Source organism: Lagenorhynchus albirostris, chromosome 19, assembly GCF_949774975.1.
Source record: "Lagenorhynchus albirostris chromosome 19, mLagAlb1.1, whole genome shotgun sequence".
Taxonomy (NCBI): Eukaryota; Metazoa; Chordata; class Mammalia; order Artiodactyla; family Delphinidae; genus Lagenorhynchus; species Lagenorhynchus albirostris.
Window position 1 is genome coordinate 43,557,793 of NC_083113.1, and position 17,888 is coordinate 43,575,680.

Genomic DNA, 17,888 nt, shown 5'->3' on the forward strand with positions numbered 1-17,888 from the left:
CCAGCACAGAGAGTAAATATTCCTGTCAGTATTAAACAACCACTTGGATACAAGAGGAGTCTCCAAAGAGAGTGCAAAGGGTACTCCTCCCTCCATTCCCCAAGATCCAGAACCTTCCCAAAGACAGCCCAAATAAAGACAATTCTCTTGAGAGTTGCCAATAGTCGGTAGGATCCTCACTGCAAATGGAGTGCAACCCACATCTGTCTGGCCATGTCTAGCTGAAAACAGGGTGAAACCCACATTTCTGCCCAGTCATATTTTGGGGCGCCCAACCTGATGGTTGAGTTTCCTGCTTATGCAAGGACTGACAACCAGACAGAAAGCCAAGCCAAGTTCACAGGACAAAACAAGACAAATGAGAAGGCAATAGCTGTCCCTGAGAGAGAAAGATCAGTAACCATTGGGTACCTCAAAACCAAATTCATGAGAGTCTAAATTTGGAAAGGAAGGGACAATGTGGACTTCTACCTTCCTCTCTTGACTGGGCACTACAGAGATCCAGGAGAGTTGGCTCTTGTAAGAATTCTCATCTTTTGCCAACTTCTGTCAGTTTTCCCAGGATCCCATCTGCAGGCTCCAGGGCAGATGGGGCTTAAATTAGAGAATGTAGCCCAGGTATCTACCAGAATTTGGCAAGGTTTTTTGCCAATTTTAATATTAGTTTCCCCTTGGATATTTAAGGGAATAACTGGTAGAGTTTACCAGAGAATCTCTTGGAGTCCCATCCACATGGGAGGCCCCCTCTTGGGGGCCTCCTTCAAGGGTGGATACGGGGGCCATTCAATTTGGTGTAGAACGATTTGACAAAAACCTTTGAGGACAATCTTTTTTCCAGTGTCCTGGTTGATTGCAAATGAGACACCAATTCTGGGCCAGTGTTTTGTTGATGGACCCCTAGGAGGGCGCAGTGAGGGAGTCCCAGGTGTTTCAGGTTTCTGGTCTTGGAACTGGTTGCAGCTGTGAGGTCACTAACTTGGTCGACTTTTGTTACAGTTTTATAGCTTATTCAGAGTGGAAAGGCAATTCAGATAGAGGACTAATAGACTGAGTACTCAGGGAAAGGAGGATAGAGAGGAGTAGTAGAAGCTACCTCCGTCTTAAAGTCTTTTGTTTTAAGTACCTACTGCACCTTTAATTTTTCATTAGCCTTTTGCAATGACTCTTTCAGTGAAGTTGTTTTGCAATCTTAAAGCCTTTCCAAGCCTTCTGCATACCACTTAAGTGTTCCATTCTTTCAAGTGCACTTCGTAAAGTGAACAAACTTGTGTAATTAGAACATTGCCCATAATAGCCATTGCAACTCTAAATTGCCTTAGTAAGATTTTGCCATTTTAGTAGATATCTACAGCTTCTGGGACCACAGTTCTTAAACATAAAACAAGCAGTTGTGCCAGGTGGTGCATGCTCAGTTCTTTGAAACGTGAAGATCTCATTTCTTTAGTTAAGCCTTGGGTCTCTTGGAGCCAAATTAATACCTAAGAGGGATGTGCCACGGGTCTGGGGATTTTGTGGTGTTTTACAATATACTTCATTGTATGGAAATTTTCTTGAGGTGGCAGGTGACCTAGTGTTGACCTATCCCATTCCATGACCAATTTATCTTAACACAGGATTCTTACAGTTAGATGGCGAGCATTCTATCAGCTTTTAAGTGCTCAACCTGTGCCCACCAATTTTGTGGTTTTGGCTTCAAGATGCCCATTAACAATAGATCTATTATTCCTTTACCCCATATGCACATTAACAGAAACCAACAGTAACCAAGGAAACGGAACTGTGGACACTGCAGTAACCAAGGAGATGGCACTGTGGACTGGCCAAGAGAAGGCCTTAGGTGCTCATCACAAATGGTTCCCAAAGTGGAACTACAGACCGAACCAGCAGAACCCAACAAAAGGGGACTAATGGGCTTCCCTGGTGGCGCAATGGTTAAGAATCCACCTGTCAATGCAGGGGACACGGGGTTTGAGCCCTGGTCCAGGAAGATCCCACACGCCGCGGAGCAACTAAGCCCATGCGCCACAACTACTGAGCCTGTGCTCTAAAGCCCATGAGCCACAACTACTGAGCCTGCGTGCCACAACTACTGAAGTCCGCGCACCTGGAGCCTGTGCTCTGCGACAAGAGAAGCTGCTGCAATGAGAAGCCCGCGCACTGCAATGAAGAGTAGCCCCTGCTTGCCACAACTAGAGAAAGCCCGCATGCAGCAACGAAGATCCAACACAGCTAAAAATAAATAAATTTAAATAAAAAAGGGGTGGGGACTAACTGAGCCCTCAGACTAACTGAGAGCTGGGGACTTGGGTTCCAGGTGTCAGCTCAAACTGACCCATTAAGCTGTGTCCTGGGACCACAGACTAACCAAGGGTTAAGGACTGGTGCTCTGTTAGAGACTCCTGTCAGTCTAGACCAACCCATAAATCCTGGACTGGAAAGCCAATTAGACCAGGAGCTCAATGTAGAGAGTGGAGTTCGTATCAAGAGGAACTTACCCACGGCCCTCAGAAACAGTGACAAAGAAAGAGAACTCAGGGACTTCCCTGGCGGTCCAGTGATTAAGACTCTGCACTTCCACTGCAGGGGGCACAAGTTCAATCCCTGGTCAGGGAACTAAGATCCCACATACTGCACAGCCTGGCCAAAAAAAAAAAAAAGAACTCAAAGCATTTGTGGATATCAACACGTGTATTTCTTGTTGTCTATGAAGTCATCAGGAGTCTTCAGATCCCACCACTACTACCAAAACTTAAAATACAAAATTCAACTGGGTAAATTTTAAAGCTCTTATTGGCTTTATTTAATGATTCATGAATCAGGCAGCATCCCATCTAGCACAAAGAAAGGAGCTCCAAGGAGCTGTACAAAATAAAGGACTTTTATAGGTAGAAGGAGTTACTGAGTCCAAGCTCATACTGCTCACCGCATGACAGGCCAATAAATCAAGAGACAAGTTGTTGGGGCAAGGAACAGCAACTTTATTCGGAAAGCCAGCAGACCAAGAAGATGGTGGACTTCTGTCCCAAAGAACCATCTTACCTGAGTCAGAATTCAGGCTTCTTTTATACTAAAGAGGGAAGGGGTGTGGCTGGTTGTTGCAAACTTCTTGGTGCTGGAATCCTTTGCTCTTGCAGCTGTCCATGTCCAAGTAGGTCAGGTCACAATGTTCACATAAACCTCCTGGATACACACAGGCCAAGGGATGGCGGGTTCCACCACAAACCCAACCCGAGGCACCACAGTGAGTCCTGGGGCAGCACTATGGAAGCCAGGCCTCTTCTGTGTCCAAGTGGTTGTGGAGTTGGCACAGCTGGGGACCTGAGACATGGGTCTCCTGGGCAGTCACAGCATCAGTCCAGCTTGCCTGTGGAGCTCATGCTTCACCTTTTCTTCACAAACTTCTTTCTGGAAGCATTGGGATTTAACCGTCTCCTGCCGGCTCCCAAGGTGCTGTCTCGGACCTGCAAGGTAGCTGACCGGCTGGAGATGTCATTCTCTGCAAAGGGAGACACCCCAGCTATGTAGTCAGGGGCAAACACGTCAGTTTTCTGCCTGGCCTTTCGGGAAAGTCGCAGCTGAGGGAAGCGCTGGTCCTCGGTCAGGTGGGGGTTGATGGCGTACTTGCCCCCTTTGGGAGTGGGGAGTGAATACTGCAAATAAGACGAGGAAAGGCCATTAGGAGGACGGGGATTCGTATTTATACACATCAGATCCTGTTACGTAAAGCTTACCTGACAACTCTGCACGCAGGCAGACGACACCAACGGAGTCTATCGTCACTGCCTGCTGTGCACTGAGTACATGACATGCATCTTCCCACTTGAGCCTACTCTCACCTCACAGATGAAGAGCAACACGGTATTGTGACTACATTCCCTCAACAAAAGACGGAAAAAATTACACTAAAACACAGAACCCTAGTAGGCAAGTACCATTTTCATAATGGTATAGGTTAGCACTTCTGCAATAACCACACATACACACACACACACACACACACACACACACTCCAGTTGAACAAAATTATAATTATGGAAAATGGTGTTATGAAGGGTGTTATGGGTATTAGAGGGAGGGCTAGAATGAACTCCATGGTGTTGAACTGAATCTGAAGTTATAAATTCAATTTTTAATACAGATAAGAGAAAAAGTATTAATATGTGTATTTATATATAATATTTCCCATCTTTGTCCACTGTGGACCTAGAATTAATGCCACCCTAGGACAATAAGCATACCCACTGTCCAGTGCCCAGATCTTTGCTTCTAAAAACTTAAGAGCTCCTTAGAGAAATGGCTGATTCCAGGGCACAGGCAGGGAGGCATAAGAGTCGGAACAGCTTGCTGTGCCAGAAAGTAAAATTGTTCAAAGAATAACTGGGGCACATCAGAAGGACACAGAAGCCATCCTGAAGGGGCTCCATGAACAGTTTGAGTATCAAAATAAATAAGGATAGCAATGGATCACAGCCTACAGACTACAATAAAAATACATGCGACCACACTCATATAAATGATATATGGGAAAGTTCCTCTTTACAGCAGAATGGCAAGTAATAAATATGGAGAAGAAATGATGCAATTAGAAAATCACCATTTGGCAACCTTCATTGTAAAAACTGATTCAGATGACTTTAACCAGTAAAAGTTTGATGAGAAACAGTATTCACACAGTATCAGACTATCTCTAAGTTACTTATTAATCACGGATAATAACCTTACAGGAAATTTGGTAATCTTGGTTTTGTTAATTATATTGTGGTTACACAAGAAACCTCCAACTAAGTGATCAAAGTTATTATCAGCAGTAAATTGGACACAGCCTGAATCTAACCAGGAGTAAACACCAGACAAACCCAAGGTAAGGGAGAGTCTACAAAGTAACTGCTTTGTACTCTTCAAAACTGTTCAAAACTGTCAAGGTCATGAAAGACAGCAGACCTGAGAAACTACTTCAGTTTAAGAGTCTAAGGAGACAGGACAATGAAATGCAACAGTGAAATGCAACATGTGATCCTAGACTGGATCCTGGACCCCAAACAAACACCCTTCTCTTGCTGTAAAAGAAATCTGTGGCAAAGTTTGAGTATGGTCTAAGGACTCCCCTGGCAGTCCAGTGGTTAAGACTCTGCACTTCCAATGCAGGGGGCATGGGTTCGATCCTTAGTTGGGGAACTAAGATCCCACGTGCCACGTGGCACAGCCAGAAAAAAAAAAAAGTCTGGAGCTTCCCTGGTGGCGCAGTGGTTGAGAGTCTGCCTGCTAATGCAGGGGACACAGGTTCGAGCCCTGATCTGGGAAGATCCCACATGCCGTGGAGCAACTAGGCCCATGAGCCACAACTACTGAGCCTGTGCGTCTGGAGCCTGTGCTCCGCAACAAGAGAGGCCATGATAGTGAGAGGCCCGCGCAGCGCAATGAAGAGTGGCCCCCGCTTGCCACAACTAGAGAAAGCCCTCACACAGAAACGAAGACCCAACACAGCAAAATAAATAAATTAATTAATAAACTCAAAAAAAAAAAAAGTCTGAATATGGTCCATAGATTAGATAGTATTGAAGTAATGTTAACTTCTTGGTTTTGGTAATTGTATTGTGGGTATCTAAGACGAAGTCCTTGTTTCAGGAAACACACACTGAAGTATCTAGGTGCAAAGGGCATCATGCACAATTTACTCTCAGATGGTTTAGGGGAAAAGAAAAAATATAAATGATAAAGCAAATATAGTGAATGATTAAATTGGGAAATCTAAGTGAAAGCTAAATGGGAATTATTTGTACTATTTTTGGCAACTTTTTATTAAAAAAAAAACTACGAGATACCATTAAAAAAAATTATTTCAAAATAGAAAGTTAAAAAAAAAAACAACCTTTCTAACGTTAGTGGCATGCACCATACCTGGAGAACTCAGAGCCAGGTCAGCCACACTCATACTTGCCTGCCTGTCAACCCTTCTCTCCTGATTCCTCAAAACAAATCCACCCCACTGTGTATCCAGCCCAGGACTCTCTTGTGCTGAGTATTTACACAACCTTCCCTTGTGGTTCTTGAAGCTTCTAGACATTCTACCCATCCTCAAATTCCCACACAAATCCATCCTCCACCGTCCTGCAAACCATCCCTCTTTGACCCCACATATATTTGGCCCTTGCTTTTTACCGTGTGGAATTACTGGTTATTTCTCCTTAGACTGCAAACTCCTCAAAAACCTCACAGGGAGGTTGAGTTGTGAGCTCTCCCCACCTGCCTTGGTCCCTGGATCACAGGCTTTCAATAACTATCTTTAGAAACCAGGAGGGTCTGTTTGTCCTCTCTGATCATTTCGATCCTGGTGCTAAAAGGTCTCGCTTCCCCGACCTGGGCCCTGCTGTTAGGGGAGCGGGAGATGCGCCACTCACCCGGAGGCCCCGAGGATTCAGCACCTTAGGGTTGTGGGAAAAGTGCATGCGCAGGGTTCCATCGTCGCTGACAGTCACAGACACCTTCTTCAGTGTCTTGTTTCCACACTGTGCACAGAACACTCTGCTCATGTCAGATGTTGTCCTGCAGAAACAAAGGAGATGCATCACACTGGAGCCAGAGGCAGCAAACCCCATCCCCAGAGCGCAAGGTGAGTCTCAGGCCTCAGAGGAGGAGACACAAGAAATGGGGACAGGCTGGACTGCACCGCACACATCCCAGACCAAGGCCACCTTCCCTCACGCTGCTGATATAAGCACACTGCTGCTGCACGGCTCCCACGGCAAAGGTAAATGACATAAGGAGCAAGTTAGTAAGTAAGAAAACTGAGCAGAATGTTGTTACAGTAATAATGAACTCTTACTGAATTTTGTTAGGCATTATTCCACAAGTTTAATGTCAAAATAACCCTATGAAGTTGATATATCTCCATTTTACGGATGGGGAAACGAAGGCAAGGTAAGGTAGCTTGCTCAAGGTCACAGAGCTAGTAAGTGGCAGGTATAAGCCCAGGGAATCTGGCTCCAGAGTCAGTGCTCTTATCACCACCATACTTTCTCAAGGGTCATATTATTACATTACTCAACTATTTCTGAATACCTTGTGCCCAAGTATCAGCCTAGGCATTAAGCCAGGAGGTGGCTCTGGAGGTGCTGAGAATTTACTAACCAACAGGATACACTATCAAAGCTGCTATGACTGAATGGGTGTGGGTGCTGAGGCAGACCCACAGGCCTTGCCTCTCTCCCACCCGCTCAAGGCCCAATGATGGACCTGAACAGGCAAAGCTGCTGTTGTCAGGGACCAAGCAGGAGCCCTGGTGTCTGTCCTTGAGGAATTCTCCCTCAGTTCCCAGTGGTAAGGACACAAGAGCTGCGTGAAACTGCCAGAGAAGCCAAGCCCTTTCCTGAAGTCTCTGCGAGTGAACTAAGCAACAGGGGCTAGGAAATAATTATTTTGTGCAAGAAACCACTCAGTCACTGGGGTTACTCTAACAAGAATGGAGAACATTTCCAAGTGTTTCTAAGAACGAATGTTAATTTGAGGAACTTAGAGCTTTTGTAACAAAGGACAATGGGGGAAATGAGATTTCATGAAGCAAAAAGCTTTACCGACATGAGCCTGGCACGTTTACACACTAAAGATTCAAAGAATGCAGAGGCAGTTTTGAGGAGTGGCTCCCCAGCAGACCTGCAGAGGACGGTAACAGAGATGGGCCCCGAGCCACGTGGGGGAGGGCTTCATCCAGGCTACTCCACCGTCAGTGGAACAGCACTGGGGACACAGGGAGAGACACCTTACTGCTTCGGAAAGCAGTGCACACAGGCCTCCACAGTAAGGGGCTCCACCAGATACCTGACATGATGGCTACCATGTCTAGACTGAATCTGTGGAAAGGCTGGAAGCCACCAAGTTCCCAGGGCCACGCTTCACTCAACAGCAGGGCTGCAGTATAGTCTCTTCCATTCCAACCAGATCTCGGATCTGGGGGCCTTTCCACACAACACCAGCCCTCACCACGAGAAAAACCAATTCATGAGGCAGAAAAGAAATGGGGAGGAGTGCATGGTCAGTGAACTAAACAGTTCACCTCAATGGAGCACTTCCTATGCGCCAGACAAGCACTCTTTTATGTGACGATCTCCCTAGTTCCTCACAACCACCTTTCTAATTTTACATAAGAAGAATCTGAGGTACAGAGAAGCTGACCAACTTCTGCAAAGTCACACAGCTACTAGGAGACAGAATCTGGATTGGAACCCACATAGTCTGGATCCAGAGTCCACTTTTTTTTTAAACAGAAAATTTCAAACATGAAGTAAACCAAAGAGCACAATGAACCCTCATGGACCCATCACCCAGCTTCATCTCTACCCTCACCCATTCCTCCCACTTCTGTTTTATTTCAAAGCAAGTCCCAGACATTATCCCATCCATAAACATTTTGGCACTTACTGCTAAACGACTAGGGCTCTTTGCTCCAGAACCCACACCCTTAATCCTATACACAAAGGTAGGGACAAAAAACACCCGCCCTGGCTTTGTCAGGTGGGAGGTCACTGGCCACCTCTGTCCCAGGGCTTTCAGTGCCCTGGTGGGGGCAGAACCTGGCCCGAGTAGGAAAGACAAGGTGGAGGGAATGCCTGTACACAAGGCAAGGTTCTCCTTCAAGAAGTCTCTAGAAGGTTTAGGAACAGAGGAGTGTTCAACAGAGGGGCACTGAGCCCAGGTTATTGGCTACATACTTGAAACAGCCGTGGCAGCGCAAGATGTAGCTCCGGGCCTCGCGGATCAGCATGCCGTTCACGGCCAGCACATGCAGCCCCATCTGGAGCAGGACATTCTGCAACCAACAAGTTAAAGAGAAACTGAACTCATAGCAAAACCAAGAATTGTTTAATATCTGCATAATCACAGTTAAAAGAACTTCCCAAACCCTGGTTTGGCTCATAAAGGGCTTCTGCTAAAGAAAAGCAAGCTTAGGATACCTCTCAAGACATGTAAACTAGGACAAGGACCCAGATTTTTCTTCTCTCAGGTGCCATGGACCGAGAACATCATTTCGCCAAGGCCTCCTTTAGCAATCTCTCTTAACAGAGACATTTATTGTGTGAGAGCAAATATACTCATTTCTGGACTCAAAACCTCTACAGTCTCCAAATACTTAACTGAGCACAGGACGTTACACACACTGAAAGAAAAGCAGCAACAGCTCATGAATACTGAACATCAGAAATTTAATACACCACATACATTCTGTAGGTATACTATGATTCCCTAACCTCCAAGCAAAACTAAAAATTACCAAAACCCAAAAAAAAAAAAAAAAAAATATTAAGGACCATGAATGGCCACTTTCATCTTGTCATACAACCAAAAAAAAAAAAAAAAAACTAAAACTAAAAATTACCAAAGAGCACAGGCAAAGTTTCTAGAGCCAGGAAAAGAAGCATTACACAACAGTCCTGTACACACCCCCAAACCTCCAAAGGACCACTGCCTGTAACGGGTACGACACCAAGCCCAGGGCCAGCCGATGCCCATTCCACCCACCTGCATGGCGAAGTCTGTAGTCACACAGCCGACCCGCACATCCTTCGGGATGGCACACTGCTGCATCTCCTGCTGGACCTGCTTGATGTTGCTGGGGGTTATCCACCCACCCCCGTCATCATCACTGTCTTGGTCCTTCCTTTCTTCAAATCCATTCTCTTCGTTCTCTTCCTCACTTGGAATAGCCTCACCTTTGTCAATCTGAAACGTTAACAGAATTCAAACTTCTCGCCCAAAGGAGCAGCTGGGAGACGCTAGTCTCTTGTCATCAGGAGATCATAAAGCAGGGCCTTACCAGCAGCTCCTGCAGTTCATGATCAATATTAGGCAAAGGATTTCTCCAGAACACAAAGGAACTGAATTCTAGGTCCTCAGGCTCACCGACTGGGTGTCCATGTTCTACTGTTCCTCGTGCGGGTTTAGGCTGAAGTTAAAAGAAAAATAATTTTAAAACCTGAAAATTGAGAGGGTTATAAATGAAATGATATACGATATACAAGCCAGATCAGACAAGGATGGACAAACTATGCTATCTGTCTAGGTAAATTTGGTTCCCTCTAAACAGACAATTTGTGGAGATCTGACATGTAACAGAAAAGAGCATGAAGAGCTTGGCCTGTCTAAGAAATTACCTTTGAGGGCAGATGGAAACCAGAAATGTGTAGAGGAGTTTCTGGGTGCTGAATTGATGAACTCACTTTAACCTTTAAAAAGAAAAGAAAAAAGTGACAGCTCTAAGCAAAGAAATGCAGGTTGAAAATTCAACATGGAAGAGTAATTTAAAAAACAGAAAACAAAATACTTCCCCCTGGTTATTGAAATAAAAGATATTCAATGTTTTTTAAAAAGTGGGAAACATAAAAATATAAGTAAAGAATTTAAAAAAAAATAAATTTATTTTTATTTTTGGCTGCGTTGGGTCTTTGTTGCTGCGTGCGGCCTTTTCTCTAGTTGCGGTGAGCAGGGGCTACTCTTCATTGCGGTGCGCGGGCTTCTCACTGCAGTGGTTTCTCTTGTTGCGGAGCATGGGCTCTAGAGTGCAGGCTCAGTAGTTGTGGTGCACGGGCTCAGTAGCTCTGCGGCATGTGGGATCTTCCCAGACCAGGGCTGAACCCGTGTCCCCTGCATTGGCAGGCGGATTTTTAACCACTGAGCCACCAGGGAAGCCCGTAAAGAATTATTCAGGGATTCCACTACTACCAAATAACCACTTTAGGACATTTCTTTTTTGTCCCTAGACATAAAGGTTTAATGAACATCATTATGTGTAAAACTTGGAAGTATCTTTGGTTATATCCTTAGGATAAATGCCTAAGAGTGGAATTGCTGGGTCAAAAGACAGGCTGTTTTAAAGCTTCTGATACAAAACAGCTAATTCCTGCCCAAAAGACTGCAGGAAAGGGCAATTTTTAGGAATCTCAAATTGACAGAAGCCAAAGCAGAAACCCAGCTGAGCCACAAAGTCAGAGTTTATATGAAACTATTCCCTTCACTCCCATCGCCCCAAAACATTCTGGTGACACACAGATGTCTATATTTTAGGCATCACTTTTAGACTTCTTGGATTGGAGGACTCTACACTTGGTTGAAAACAAGTGAAGGCAGTTCTGACTAGAATAGAATCATGAGCCCACTACAGTTTTGATGACCTTAGACAGCGGAGATCAAGTAATTCTTTGCAAACACTACTTGAAATTACTTATTACAGTATAAGGTTAATAATCTATCTTTCAAAATCCTCTGGCCTAGAAACAGGCAATGGGGTCCAGGCACAAAACCATTAGTCTCTTCAACTTAGCCAAGATGGACAAGTCCCTAAAAGCACAACAGGAACCCAGAATTTTGAAGGTAGCAAGAGTTGAAAAAAATGGTAATCATTTAAAGTGTTCTTTCTTGCTTGCTTCTGGAAAAGAATTCTATTTTTAAAAAACTAGTGAGAGGGGCTTCCCTGATGGCGCAGTGGTTAAGAATCTGCCTGCCAATGCAGGAGACACAGGTTCAAGCCCTGGTCCAGAAAGATCCCACATGCCATGGAGCAACTAAGCCCGTGCACCACAACTACTGAGCCTGTGCTCTAGAGCCCGTGAGCCACAACTACTGAGGCCTGCGCACCTAGAGCCCGTACACCGCAATGAAGAGCAGCCCTCGCTCGCCACAACTAGAGAAACCCTGCCCGCAGCAACAAAGACCCAACACAGCCAAAAAAAATGAGAATATTTTTACTCTTTCTGCATTTTATTATTTTAATTTAGTTTATCTATTTGGTTGCACCAGGTCTTAGTTGCGACAGGTGGGCTCCTTAGTTGTGGCATGCAAATTCTTAGTTGCAGCATGGGGATCTAGTTCCCTGAGCAGGGACTGAACCTGGACCCCCTGCACTGGGAGTGTGGAGTCTTAACTACTGTGCCAGCAGGGAAGTCCCTGCATTTTTAAATTTAACCAACGTTACCAAGAACCTACACGTCAAGACTGAGACATGTTTGCTAATTGCAACGTATGAACCTTATCTGGATCCTGATCCAAACAAGTAAACTATTAAAAAAATTTTATAAAATAATTGAGAAATGTGAACACAGATTGGATATTTGATGATATCAGGGAATTACTATTAATTTTGTGTAGGTGTAATATTGGTTTTGTGGTTATTTTTTTTAGAGACATACCTTATCTTTAGAGACACACCAAGAAATATCTATCAGTGAAATGTTAGGCTGTCTGAGTTCAAAATATTCAGGGCTGGGGTCGGGTAAAGATGAAAACAGATCATGAGTTGACAACTGTGGAGGCAGGATGATGGGGACACTGGGTCCATTATACTATTCCCTCTACTTCTGTACATCTGATAGTTCTCATAATAAAAAAGTTAAAACAGGGCTTCCCTGGTGGCGCAGTGGTTGAGAGTCCGTCTGCCGGTGCAGGGGACACGGGTTTGTGCCCCCGTCCAGGAAGAGCCCACATGCCGCGGAGCGGCTGGGCCCATGAGCCATGGCCGCTGAGCCTGCGCGTCCGGAGCCTGTGCTCCGCAACGGGAGAGGCCACAACAGTGAGAGGCCCGCGTACCGCAAAAAAAAAAAAAAAAAAAAAAACAGATAAAACCAACTATCTTTCTTATTTACCTTTTCTGGTTCTTGTTTTAGGTGAGACACCCCAACAAACTCTGCTTCCAGCTGGTAGGTAAGTGCCAGTACTTGGATATCTGTGGCAGAGAGGCTGGGATAGTCTCCAGTTTTCTTTGAAAACTCAGTCACTGTAAACAAGAGATTCCCAACTTCAGTTAAAAGCAAAGAGCTATATGACCTTGGATAACCATAATGAAAGTATGAAAAGAACTTAGGATCAGTATCCCAAGAAAAACGGAAGCCCCAAATCTTTTTTTTTTTAAACTGAAGTATAGTTGATTTACAATCTTGTTAATTACTGCTGCACAGCAAAGTAATTCAGTTATACATATACATACATTCCTTTTTAAAATATTCTTTTCCATTATGGTTATCATTGGATATTGAATATAGCTGTCTGTGCTATACAGTAGCACCTTGTTTATCCATTTTATATATAAAAGCTTACATCTGCTCACCCCAACCTCCCCCAACCCCCTTCCCCTTGGCAACCAGAAGTCTGTTCTCTATGTCTGTGATTCTGTTTCTATTTCAAAAAGGTTCATTTGCATCATATTTTAGATTCCACATATAAGTCATATCATATGGTTATTTGTCTTTCTTTTTCTGACTTCACTTAGTATGATAATCTCTAGTTACATCCATGTTGCTGCAAATGGCATTATTTCGTTCTTTTTTATGGCTGAGTAGTATTCCATTGTATACATGTACCATATCTTCTTTATCTGTTCATCATCAATGGACATTTAGGTTGTTTCCATGTCTTGGCTATTGTGAATAGTGCTGCTATGAATATAGGAGTGCATGTATCTTTTTGAATTACTATAGTTTTGTCTGGATATATGCCCAGGAGTGGGAATGTTTCAGCCCAATTTTATGAAGTACATACTGTTAGTGTTTCCTCAGAAAGATTAAGTAACCTGTCAAAGATCACACAGCTAGGATGCTGGAGAAAGCTAAAGAAGTCACAAATAGTGTAGGTAACAACATCTCCATTATCAGGCCTTTAAACCCTAAAACACTTCCAACCACCTAGGTCCTTTCCTGGGCAGGATCATCGCCTTGATCCCTAACAAGAGAACAACGCTGACTCCTAAGCCAAGTGAGAGTTGTTTAGTTTTCTTTCAGGACTAATGTAAGGCCTAAAAGCCATCCCTTTTTCTGACTTGAGGCTGGCCTCCATATCCAAAACAGTCATCACTCTTATCTACTGAAAAGAAATGGGCGAGAGTAAGAGATCTGGGTTCTTCCATTTTTTTAAAAATCTTTTTAACATCTTTATTGGAGTATAATTGCTTTACAATGGTTAGTTTCTGCTGTATAACAAAGTGAATCAGCTATACATATACATATATCCCCATATCTCCTCCCTCTTGCAGCTCCCTCCCATCTTCTATTTTTAATCCAAACAAATTTACTGAATACTTACAAAGCGCTGGACACTGTGCTGAGTGACGTTATTCCTCATTTAATGCTCCCAGCAACCCCTCGGGTAGGTACTGTTAATCCCATTTTACAGATGGAGGCAACCGAGGCCTAGAGCGTCTGAGTGATATTCCCAGGGGCACATAACTAGTAACTGGCAAGGCCTGGCTGACTCATGACCCAGAACTCCTCTCTCCCACCACGGTCTCCTAGTCCGTGGAGTTTCTTTTATTTACTTATTTTTTGAATTTTATTTATTTTTTTATACAGCAGGTTCTTATTAGTTATCCATTTTATACATATTAGTGTATACATGTCAATCCCAATCTCCCAATTCATCCCACCACCACTATCACCACCACCCCCTGCCACTTTCCCCCCTTGGTGTCCATACGTTTGTTCTCTCCATCTGTGTCTCTATTTCTGCCCGACCGTGCAGTTTCTAAATCAACTCTGATAAAGTATCCAGACTCCCATTAGAACCAGAGCAGGTTCAGTCAGCAACCCGGGAACCAGCTTCGCCATTAACACCGGGCAGAGACACTCACCCAGCCGCACGTATTCCGGGAAGGGCTCCCTGAAACGCAGCTCGTAGGGCAGGACTGCGAGCCGCCTGCGCGTGGCCTTATCCCGAATCTCGCTGACCACATCCCGAATGGTGTAGATGTTCTTCCCGATGTCCTGAGGAGAGATCGGCCCAACTCATACCCGCCCGCACCACGCAGCGCGCTGCACGATTTCCCAAGCTCCTTTAGGGGCCACCAGCCCAGACCCCGCTCCTCTCCGCCGGAGCTCCCTGTACCTGTAGAGCCGCGTCCCGCAGGAAAGCCCCTGCATCGGCTACAACGTGCTCCACCGGCGCCATCTTGGTCCATCGAGGCCGGAGCGTGCATGCGCATGCAGATTGCGCCCGCCCCTCTGTCCCGATCTGGGCATCTGGGAGCCGGGAAGAGCAGCCGCGGCTAGGCCCCGTCTCCTGGCGGCGGCCGCAGCATCTTCCGGCTCAGGGCTCTCCGAGCGCATGCGCGGTGAGGCCGCCAGCTCTGCCTGGGAGGTGTGGGCGGGGTCAAACCTTGGGAGGGGCGGGGGGCCACCCGAGGAAATTCGCTTTGGCGTCTGCTCCTTAGCGCCTTCTTTACGCTTAAATGCAAATAGTCTGTATTAGTTTCATTGTTAAGAGTCAATCAATACAGATGCCCTAATTTAAAGATCACAACAACCCTATGAAATAGGTACTATTTTACGGGTAAGGGGTAGCTACTCAAGAAAACTAGTCCCAGCTAACATGGGTAGTTAGTGAGGTATCGAGGTTAACACTGAAACAAACCGACTCAGAGCCGCTTTCTTACTACTGTGTCATACCGACCGCTGCTTGCTTACTTACCCCCGCTTCATTTTGAGCAACTTGGGTCCAGGATCTCTTACGCCACTTACATAAGGCTCATAATTACTTGCTGAGATTTCATAATTATGAGATCTGGTCTATTAGAAATTCATGCTGGCGAATTTTGGCTGATGATGACTTGAGTTTTCAGTCATCCATCTTCAGAGGTGTTGAGTTATTCTAAACTTTCTTTGTCAAGTCTTCACTCTAGTTTTTACCCCTTGGTTATAATTTTTTTTTTTCTTTTCTGTACGCGGGCCTCTCACTGTTGTGGCCTCTCCCGTTGTGGAGCACAGGCTCCGGACGCGCAGGCTCAGCGGCCATGGCTCACGGGCCTAGCCGCTCCGCGGCATGTGGGATCTTCCCGGACCGGGGCACGAACCCGTGTCCCCTACATTGGCAGGCGGACTCTCAACCACTGCGCCACCAGGGAAGCCCACCCTTTGGTTCTACTTTATCCATCGTACTTCCAAAAATTGTTCACTGCCCTCGGGGGTCTTTTAATAGGTGCCCAAATCCCTTTTCCTTCCCCAGATGTCTCCATTTTTTTTTTTTTCTTTTTTGTGGGATCTTAGTTCCCCAACCAGGGATCGAACCCCGGCCCCAGCAGTGAAAGGGCCGAATCCTAAGTGCCTAGACCGCCAGGGAATTCCCTATCATATCAATTTTTTTGTTCTTATTTCTCTATACTTTCAGTTTCTCTGCAGAATTTTACAATGCTGACCATTTCCTCTTTCTGGACTGTCTCCTTGCCTCACTTTGGTGTTACATCACTAACTATCCTGGTCCCGCTGTGTCTCTGATGATCTCTCACCCTCCTTCACTGTCATCTCTTCTGCGTTGCTCACGGGGCACCCACCACAGAACTGTCTTGGCCTCTGTATCTAAGTTTTCTCCTTCACCAATACTATCTATCCCCAAGGCTTATCACAATTATCGCATTATAGGAATGCCTTTGGAATCTACAGGTCCAATCCCTGTTTATTCCCTAGCCTAGCCATTGGCCACATCTTTCTGAAATTTTTGGCATCTTCACTCCGGAGGAAGGTTAAAACTAAGGTAGTTTTCTCTCCTGACCCCGCTTAAACTTTCTTCACTGGTTGAGTTCCTATTTTTCCGAATGGCATTACCAAAAAAGGCACTCGAGGTAAGAATCTCTGAGTCATGTTTATTCCCACTCTCAACCCATACCACTCTTCCTAAACTTTATTGATGTCACTTCTGAATTGTTTTGAGGTGCCTGGGTCTCCTCTCCATTCATTCACCTTACTCTAATCAAGTTTTTATTTCATGCCTAGAAAATATAATCCACTCAACGCTAATATTTGTATCTCTAAGTTCTTCCTCAATTGCTCCTGTTGCCTAAAAAGGGAGGGAGTATATAGAAACTAGACTCCACAATAAAAGAGGTTTATTGAAGTTGGCAATAATTCTGTAGACACTAGGGTGAAGAAGAATGATCTAGATCAGTGCTGTCAAACTTGACTGTGAATTAGGATCACCTGGAGAGCTTGGCAAACTAGATAGCTGGGGTTCATCCTCAGTTTCTGATTCAGTAGGTCTGGGCAGGGTGGGAGAATCTGCATTTTTAATAAGTTCCAGATGATGCTGGTGCTGCTGACCTGGGGCCACACTTGAGAACCACTGATTTAGGGGAATAGCCAGGGAAAGAAAGATCAGGCTCTGAGCCATTCACTTTCTAGTAAATATTAAAAATACTTGTTAATATAAAAGGTTTCTTGACATTTTGTAGTTTTTGTCATTTTTTGTAATAGTTTAATCCCTTTTCTGTTTCCCTGTAATGCTCGCTAGTCTTCAAGTCCACTGAAGGCTTAGAAGGACTCTTATTTAGTGAACAAATAAGTACTGAGAGCTAATTTATACCACCACAATTTGGGTGATATAACAGTTATGAACAAAGTGATATTTTGTGTAGTGTCTAGGGGCACCTTCGAGCTTATGACCTTGGAGCCAAATCTTGAAGGATGAGTAGGGCAAAAGCATTGAGGTATGAAAGTCCAAAGGGAGTGTTCAGGGAGTTGAGGGTAGTGCCTGTGGTAGCACAGGGTGTCTGGGGACAGGTTCTCTCAGAAGTGAAGTGAACTCTAAAACACTTCAATTTTTTGAAGCTCCTTGTTTTTTAAAAAGTGAAGAAATCTCAAACATTATTATGAAATTATGGTCACTTGAAACAGTTTACCTTAACAAATTAACACTTTCAAACATATTTAGAACTCCATGTATAACTTATCTGGAGGTAATGACAACTTTTACATGTGAGGCCCTTTATGAAAGAAACGTCTTGTGTGCCAGTGAAGAGCTGACTTCACTTCCAGGACTGGAAAATGTACAAGCTATGAAACTATATGCTTAACAGTGGGGTAGGGGAGAGAAACACTACATGAAATCAGTAAGTATCCCTAGAATTCCTCTGGACTTTCCTGGGA

General features: G+C 44.7%; 1 protein-coding gene across 1 annotated transcript; it reads right to left on the reverse strand.

Annotated features, from left to right (window-relative positions):
- Positions 1–2,954: 2,954 nt before the first annotated feature.
- On the reverse strand, positions 2,955–15,054 carry NOB1 (NIN1 (RPN12) binding protein 1 homolog). The gene is made up of 9 exons (XM_060132475.1): positions 14,860–15,054; positions 14,606–14,738; positions 12,630–12,760; positions 10,146–10,217; positions 9,809–9,937; positions 9,514–9,714; positions 8,706–8,803; positions 6,399–6,543; positions 2,955–3,650 (listed from the first exon to the last, which is right to left on the reverse strand). The coding sequence occupies exons 1-9, from the start codon at positions 14,920–14,922 to the stop codon at positions 3,381–3,383; spliced, it is 1,242 nt and encodes a 413-aa protein (XP_059988458.1). The 5' UTR covers positions 14,923–15,054; the 3' UTR covers positions 2,955–3,380.
- Positions 15,055–17,888: the final 2,834 nt, after the last annotated feature.